General features: G+C 42.8%; 1 protein-coding gene across 1 annotated transcript in view; it reads left to right on the top strand.

Annotated features, from left to right (window-relative positions):
- The window catches only part of hsd11b2 (hydroxysteroid (11-beta) dehydrogenase 2), a gene marked incomplete at its 3' end in the record, with an annotated part of 14,522 nt that extends 10,473 nt beyond the window's left edge, over window positions 1-4,049 (top strand). The window contains exons 3-5 of the mRNA XM_079230895.1: window positions 1-85; window positions 1,749-1,886; window positions 3,631-4,049. The exon at window positions 1-85 is cut by the window's left edge and continues 101 nt beyond it. Of these exons, the coding sequence (XP_079087021.1) occupies window positions 1-85; window positions 1,749-1,886; window positions 3,631-4,049 (642 nt within the window). The remainder of the gene's footprint in view (window positions 86-1,748; window positions 1,887-3,630) is intronic.
- Window positions 4,050-9,117: the final 5,068 nt, after the last annotated feature.

Raw genomic sequence — 9,117 nt, 5'->3', positions numbered from 1 at the left:
TTCGGGACGCTGAGCGTCACCAAGACCTTCCTGCCGCTGCTGAGACACGCCAAGGGACGCATCATCACCATCTCCAGCCCGGCAGGTGTGTTGGAGACACACACACACACACAGATAGATACACAACTACGAACACACAAATAGATACACAACTACACACACCCACACACAGATCCCAAATGAGATGCACAACTACACACACTAATAGATACTCAACTACACACACATACACAGATACACAACTACACACACGCACAAACACACACAAAGATACACAACTACGCACACAATAATAGATACACAACTACACACACACACACACAGATCCCAAATGAGATGAACAACTACACACACCAATAGATACTCAACTACACACACACACACACACACACACACACACACACACACACACGCACTGCTGAAGCAGTAAATCAGCGTAGCCCCAGATGAACAGTCTGCTGCCTTCAGGCTGCCAAACTAAACAAACAGAGCTGCTGCTCGTCCAGAACATCAGAGTGAACGATCAGTAACGAGCTCAGCAAATGTGCACACGCGTGTGGTCCAGAGGAACAAGTCAAAAGAGAATGCAGCTTCAACTCATGAAGCATAGACTTCTATACAACCAGAGGAGTCACCCCTGGTGGTCAGGAGAGAGAATGCAGCTTAAACTCATGAAGCATAGACTTCTAAACAACCAGAGGAGTCGCCCCCTGGTGGTCAGGAGAGAATGCAGCTTTAACACATGAAGCATAGACTTCTATACAACCAGAGGAGTCGCCCCTGGTGATCAGGAGAGAGAATGCAGCTTAAACTCATGAAGCATAGACTTCTATACAACCAGAGGAGTCGCCCCCTGGTGGTCAGGAGAGAATGCAGCTTTAACACATGAAGCATAGACTTCTATACAACCAGAGGAGTCGCCCCCTGGTGGTCAGGAGAGAGAATGCAGCTTAAACTCATGAAGCATAGACGTCTATACAACCAGAGGAGTCGCCCCTGGTGATCAGGAGAGAGAATGCAGCTTAAACACATGAAGCATAGACTTCTATACAACCAGAGGAGTCGCCCCTGGTGATCAGGAGAGAGAATGCAGCTTAAACACATGAAGCATAGACTTCTATACAACCAGAGGAGTCGCCCCCAGGTGGTCAGGAGAGAATGCAGCTTTAACACATGAAGCATAGACTTCTATACAACCAGAGGAGTCACCCTCTGGTGGTCAGGAGAGAATGCAGCTTTAACACATGAAGCATAGACTTCTATACAACCAGAGGAGTCGCCCCCTGGTGGTCAGGAGAGAATGCAGCTTTAACACATGAAGCATAGACTTCTATACAACTAGAGGAGTCGCCCCCTGGTGGTAAGGAGAGAGAATGCAGCTTTAACACATGAAGCATAGACTTCTATACAACCAGAGGAGTCGCCCCCTGGTGGTCAGGAGAGAGAATGTAGCCTTTAAGACATGAAGCATATACTTCTATACAACCAGAGGAGTCGCCCCCTGGTGGTCAGGAGAGAATGTAGCCTTTAACACATGAAGCATAGACTTCTATACAACCAGAGGAGTCGCCCCTTGGTGGTCAGGAGAGAGAATGTAGCTTTAAGACACTTCCACATCGGCACAACCAGAGTTGACCCCTGAGGGACCCCCCCCCCCCACATGTGATGTCGGCTCATTGGTCACGTGGAGTGTGATGTCATGATGATGTCATGATGATGTCATGATGATGTCCTACCTGTGTTCTCAGGTGACCAACCGTTTCCCTGCCTGGCCGCGTACGGAGCGTCGAAAGCAGCTCTTAACCTCCTGTTCAACACTCTGAGACACGAGCTGGAGCCCTGGGGGGTCCAGGTGTCCACCATCCTGCCCTCCTCCTTCAAGACCGGTACCCAGACCCTCTCTTCCTGTTATTGATCAGTAAAGACCCTCTCTTCCTGTTATTGATCAGTAAAGACCCTCTCTTCCTGTTATTGATCAGTAAAGATTCTCTCTTCCTGTCATTGATCAGTAAAGACCCTCTCTTCCTGTCATTGATCAGTAAAGATTCTCTCTTCCTGTTATTGATCAGTAAAGACCCTCTCTTCCTGTCATTGATCAGTAAAGATTCTCTCTTCCCGTCATTGATCAGTAAAGATTATCTCTTCCTGTTATTGATCAGTAAATATTCTCTCTTCCCGTCATTGATCAGTAAAGATTCTCTCTTCCCGTCATTGATCAGTAAAGAGCATCTCTTCCTGTTATTGATCAGTAAAGACCCTCTCTTCCTGTTATTGATCAGTAAAGACCCTCTCTTCCTGTTATTGATCAGTAAAGATTCTCTCTTCCTGTCATTGATCAGTAAAGATTCTCTCTTCCTGTCATTGATCAGTAAAGATTATCTCTTCCTGTTATTGATCAGTAAATATTCTCTCTTCCTGTTATTGATCAGTAAAGATTCTCTCTTCCTGTTATTGATCAGTAAAAATTCTCTCTTCCTGTCATTGATCACTAAAGATTCTCTCTTCCTGTTATTGATCAGTAAAGATTCTCTCTTCCTGTTATTGATCAGTAAATATTCTCTCTTCCTGTTATTGATCAGTAAATATTCTCTCTTCCTATTATTGATTAGTAAAGATTCTCTCTTCCTGTCATTGATCAGTAAAGATTCTCTCTTCCTGTTATTGATCAGTAAATATTCTCTCTTCCTATTATTGATCAGTAAAGATTCTCTCTTCCTGTTATTGATCAGTAAAGATTCTCTCTTCCTGTTATTGATCAGTAAAGATTCTCTCTTCCTGTCATTGATCAGTAAAGATTCTCTCTTCCTGTTATTGATCAGTAAAGATTCTCTCTTCCTGTCATTGATCAGTAAAGAGCCTCTCTTCCCATCATTGATCAGTAAAGAGCATCTCTTCCTGTCATTGATCAGGAGTAAGGAGCCTCTCTAGTGTTCCTCAGGCCGTGTCCTGGTTCTGCTCTGATCAGGGTAACAGGCCTCTTGCTGAGCAGAATGAGCCCTGATGAGGACCACATGTGGCCCCGACCATCTGTTTTCACACACTAACTACAAATTGCTGACTTTTGATTCTGAGGCTGGATGTGATCAGAGGCTGCTCCTCTCCTCGGCGTGTTTTCTCAGAACAACACAAAGTCATCTGGGATCCACAAACTAACATCACACTGAACCGGTTGTGTGTGGAGACGCAGAGGAGGCCAGTTCCACCAGCTGCTGCCGGTGCAAACACTCTTTCTGCTGCCGGTCTCCTTTAATCCTGAGGGAACAGGTCTGGGTTTTAGGTCCTAATCTTCAGAGTCCTGAAGGAACCCGAGCTCCCGCTAAGCTCCGATCTGCTGACTCATCGTTTATAACAAATATGTTGCGACATGTTTCTCAACCGGTTGTTGGCTTCGAGTCCTTCATGATTTTATGAAGCAAAACACAAGTCTGGAGGAGACAAAGACACTGCCTCCTCTCTCCTCGTCTCCTCTCCTTTCTCCTTTCTCCTTGTCTCCTCTCCTTTCTCCTCTCTCCTTTCTTCTCTCTCCTTTTGCTCCTTTGGATCTTTTTCACTCCTGACCAACATTGTAAACTTCTCTCTCGCTCTGTCACTGATGCATGCTGGGTAGCTAACCCTCTGCCCCGCCCCCAGGCCAGTCCAGTGACCACGACTACTGGGAGCGGCAGCACAAGCAGCTGCTGCAGAGTCTTCCCCCGGCGCTGCTGGAGGACTACGGCGAGGACTACCTGACGGAGACCAAGGACCTGTTCCAGAGCCACGCCAGCCGGGCCAACCCGGACCTCAGCCCTGTGACGGACGCCGTGGTGCGCGCGCTGCTGGCGCCGCGGCCCCAGGTGCGCTACCTGGCGGGGCCCGGCGTGGGCCTCATGTACTTCATCCACGGCTACTGCCCCTTCAGCGTGAGCAGCCGCTTCCTCCAGAAGCTCTTCCTGAAGAAGAAGCTGATGCCGCGCGCCCTGAGGAGGCGGCCGGGCTTCGAGCTGGACCTCGGCCTCCACAACAACAACAACAACAACAACAACAAGGACGAGGAGGAGGAACTCAAGTAGGCGGAGTCTCGTCTGTAACGTAGAGCGTTCTTTTGTACGCGCTGTTTTCAAACTGTCCAATCCAAGGGATCATAGGGACGCAATGGCTTCTGGTTTCTGTGGCGCCCCCCGGTGGTCGCGGGGGGAGACGGGGCCTGTAGAGGTGACGGTCCAGCCACGGGTCAGTCAGGGAGCTCTTCACCTCCGTCAGCGAGATCAGCTGTTCTGACTCCACGTGCCTTCATCGCCCAGAGAAGACAGACGGCGACGTCATCGCATCTACCGTCTTAGTCGTAACTTTTCTACAACAAAAAGGATCAGAGGAAGACAAACGTGTGGAAGCTGTAATGCAATCAAGATTAAATCAGGATTAAGTCAGGATTCAGTCATTAGGTCAGGATTCAATCAAGATTCAGTCAGGATTCAGTCAAGATTAAATACCTTTTTAGCCCCGAGGCGCCCATTATCGGACAAGGAAAGAGGAACATAAGTCAAGTGACGTTTCCTAGAGCATCTCCATTAACTTCATTTAAATGACTGAAATACAGTAAAACCTTGTGGGCAGAGTTATTGACGAACAGAACAAATTCAATTTACCGTCAAGTTTATGTAATTACATAAACCCCGTAACGTCGCCGTCATTTCCGGCGGCGGCCGTAACATTTCACTAAATCGTTAATAAGTACATTTTACAAAGAATTTCAATGAAAGACACTTCTTCGTAACCCTCGGAGCTTTATGAGTCTAATAAAGCATGATAGATCCTGTGTGTAGCATATTAGTATCTGAAGAATCCAAATGCAGCCGGACTGTTTTTTTTCTTCTACTCCCTTCGACTTATTCCACTCTGGGGGCTCCGTGATCGGGGGAGGTTTCTTAAAACGCAACACACGTCTTAAGCAGAGATTTATGCAAATGTTAATACCCAGCATGCACCAAACCAATGCTGTTTAGACACAAAGGTTCTAACTTTTACATTTTTTAACTGAACGACACAGTTTTTCGACTAAAACTCCATAGTAACTCTCCAAGGCTTTGATTTATTGTTTATTCTTTAGGTCATTATCTTTCCAAAGCGGGGTCTTACACTCTGTAGGTTGTTTGGGCCTTGAACCTTAAAATAACACCAGTAATAGAACTCATTTGGGATTCATACAACTACTTGAACAGACCTCGCTAAGAACTCTAGGGCTGCTCCCCCATAGGGGGGACTCGGGGCTCAAAAAGGGCAAATCATTTTCAGTCTAGATTAAATCAGGATTCAGTCAGGATTCAGTCAAGATTAAATCAGGATTCATTCAGGATTTGTTCTGTATTTTCTGATCAATCCAAATGATTGATAGATAAATTGATTGATTGATAAAATCGCATACGATTTATCGCCGCGACCAAAATACGTTCAGTTTATTGTTTTATGTTCAGTCTTCTAACCTTTACAATAAAAGCACACGCGTGTAGAATTGTTCCAAACACTAAACACGGGGCGTCTCCATAACGTCACCTCGTCTCGTGTTTCTTTATGATTCAATATTTGAACATATTAAATTGATTTTGTGTCTATTTGTTGTCGTTCAGTCATAAACACACAACAATGTCATATTTGCACTTATTGATCCTTCCTTTTTATTCTGTCCACGTTTTCTTTTTGAATCAAACTATTTATGGCGTCTTTTCTTTCATCGTAACTGTGAATTTTGTATTAAAAAAAAGAAGAAAAAAAACACAAATATGATGTAAAATGTTCACTTGGTTCTTTCTTTATAGAAATAAAGTTGACTTTTCATACTTCTGTTTGGTGTTTAACTTTTAAAAAGCAATCCCAAATTGGAGAATGTTCACATATTGAGCTATGATTTGGGTTAGAGAATGTTCACATATTGTTATGATTTGGGTTAGAGAATGTTCACATATTGAGCTATGATTTGGGTTAGAGAATGTTCACATATTGAGTTATGATTTGGGTTAGAGAATGTTCACATATTGAGTTATGATTTGGGTTAGAGAATGTTCACATATTGAGTTATGATTTGGGTTAGAGAATGTTCACATATTGAGCTATGATTTGGGTTAGAGAATGTTCACATATTGAGTTATGATTTGGGTTAGAGAATGTTCACATATTGAGTTATGATTTGGGTTAGAGAATGTTCACATATTGAGTTATGATTTGGGTTAGAGAATGTTCACATATTGAGTTATGATTTGGGTTAGAGAATGTTCACATATTGAGCTATGATTTGGGTTAGAGAATGTTCACATATTGAGTTATGATTTGGGTTAGAGAATGTTCACATATTGAGCTATGATTTGGGTTAGAGAATGTTCACATATTGAGTTATGATTTGGGTTAGAGAATGTTCACATATTGAGCTATGATTTGGGTTAGAGAATGTTCACATATTGAGCTATGATTTGGGTTAGAGTTGGACCTTACAGCTGCATCATTTCAAAGAAATAATCATCCTGAAAGTGATTTTCATTTGTTCTGTGTGTCATCTTCATTTACTCTTAACCAGTAACATATAGACTGATATTTACACATCTATAAAAAAATCTCACATGTGTACCTTTTTTTATAACCAAAAATATTGAAATAGCCCTAGTGGTTGCAGAGATGCACCCTTTTTAGTTTGGGAAAGACATTTATGAGCAGAGGCCTAAAAATAGGTGGGTTTTGATGTGGTTAAAAGATAACACGTATACAACATTAGAGTTTTATTTTTTCCCATCAACCTCGACCAACTGTCTTCAATGGTTTCTACTTCTAAATCGTCTACCTGTCTCCTGGACCCTGTTCCGACTAAGCTGTTTAAGGAAGTTGTACCTTTAGTTAGTGCCTCTCTACTAGATGTTATCAATGGGTCTTTACTAACTGGTCATGTACCACAGTCTTTTAAAGTAGCTGTAATTAAACCTCTTCTTAAGAAGCCCACTCTGGATCCAGATGTGTTGGCTAACTACAGACCTATCTCTAAAAATTAATTTAACTGAATTGTCATGCAGCTTCAAATTCAGTTTATTCGGGCTTCAAGTGGTCAATACAAATATATGATATTCTGGTCATCTGTGAAGGACCAGGGTAAGACTGGGAAGGCAGGGCAAGGTGTGGAAAAATAAGGATTTTATTGCCCCGATAATATGTACAGGTTTAGAGTGGGGATCAAAATCTTAACTAGGTGACAAATATAATGAGGTCTCCATGATGGCAGGAGACACTCCCGAGCCATCTCATACTGCATGGTGTATAGCGGTCGGCGAGTCCATGTTAATTGGAAGGGGAGAGGAGACCTCTCTCCCTCGTGGTGCAGAATAGCCTGGCTGCTGAGGACACCCCTCTGGCTGAGGTAGCATGGCACGGCCCAATTACCCAGGCCAGTCCATTCAGGCAGGTGTGCTGCAGCAGGGCCAGTTTCTTTGAAGGATCGGCTGCAGGTAACTGACAGAAGTGGTTAGCTCATGTCAACTCCACATATCTAAATTGCGTGCACTCAATAAAGACAAGAGGATACACAGGTGTGTTTAGTTCCCCCTAAAAGGTGTTCACTGCAGAGACCAAAAGAACATCACCTCCAATTGGGCCCGTCGCTGTTACCCGTCACAACATCTAAAAAGAGAAATGTGTAAATGGACCCGTACTTGTATAGATCTTTTCTAGTCTTCCAACCACTCTAAGCACTTTAACACTACATGACATCATTCACACACTGATGGGAGGAGCTACCATGAAGGAGCCACATCTGATCATCAACATTCATACACCATAGAACAGCTACGGGAGACATGGAGGGTCAATGTCTTGCCCAAGGACACATCGGCGTGGAGAGCCGGGGATTGAACCACCGATCCTCTGATTGAAGGACGACCCTGCTCACCACTGAGCCACAGTCGCCCACTTTGTGTGTACAGGGACTTTATCTGTGGCTATTGAACCACTTGTTTCAGATAATTTCTCCTCTCTGTTAGCGTCATCGTTGATCAGTTAGTTCATGTGTTATGGTTCTGATCATATTATTCATGTGTTATGGTTCTGATCATATTATTCATGTGTTATGGTTCTGATCATATTATTCATGTGTTATGGTTCTGATCATATTAATCATGTGTTATGGTTCTGATCATATTATTCATGTGTTATGGTTCTGATCATATTATTCATGTGTTATGGTTCTGATCATATTATTCATGTGTTATGGTTCTGATCATATTATTCATGTGTTTGGGTTCTGATCATATTAATCATGTGTTAGGGTTCTGATCATATTAATCATGTGTTTGGGTTCTGATCATATTATTCATGTGTTAGGGTTCTGATCATATTATTCATGTGTTAGGGTTCTGATCATATTATTCATGTGTTTGGGTTCTGATCATATTATTCATGTGTTAGGGTTCTGATCATATTATTCATGTGTTTGGGTTCTGATCATATTATTCATGTGTTTGGGTTCTGATCATATTATTCATGTGTTAGGGTTCTGATCATATTATGCATGTGTTAGCAAGTAATCCTGCTTGAGCAGAGCCCCTCTGTTGTGGAACCAGAGGCAATCAAGGTCCAGGAAGAAAGTTAGGACCTTTTGGCTCTCAGCAACCTAAACCTACGGTTCACGAAATGTGCACTAAATTAACTACTACAAATATTTAACTTCACTTAACAAAGTCAAACGTTGCAGAGATGCTGTAGCACATATTGATATGTTATAGTAGAAAAATAGCAATGATATGCATAATTCAAAAGTGGAAATACATCCTGGAAGTTGTTTTCTTTCTATTTATTTTCTTTCTATGTTCTATCATCAACCCATAAACCAGTAATATACTGCTATTTGAACCTCTTAACTAGTCTCACAACTGTTTTCTGTATGCTATAACTTTTTTAAATTATTCACATAGCCCTCGTGGTTAAGGAGATTCTGTATTTAGTATGGGGATGCAGAACCATTCAGAATTCATCGTAGTCCACAGGTTCAGGTTGCTTAGTAACATCAGGTGCATCAGGAGTGCAATTCCTCAAGCACTTCAAAAGCAGCACGGCTTGCATTTTCTACATGTTTTTAGACACATGAGAACAGCTCGTACATTAAAACAG

This window comes from Taurulus bubalis (assembly GCF_910589615.1).
Source record: "Taurulus bubalis genome assembly, chromosome: 15".
NCBI classification, from domain to species: Eukaryota; Metazoa; Chordata; class Actinopteri; order Perciformes; family Cottidae; genus Taurulus; species Taurulus bubalis.
This window is presented reverse-complemented; position numbering and strand designations above follow the sequence as displayed.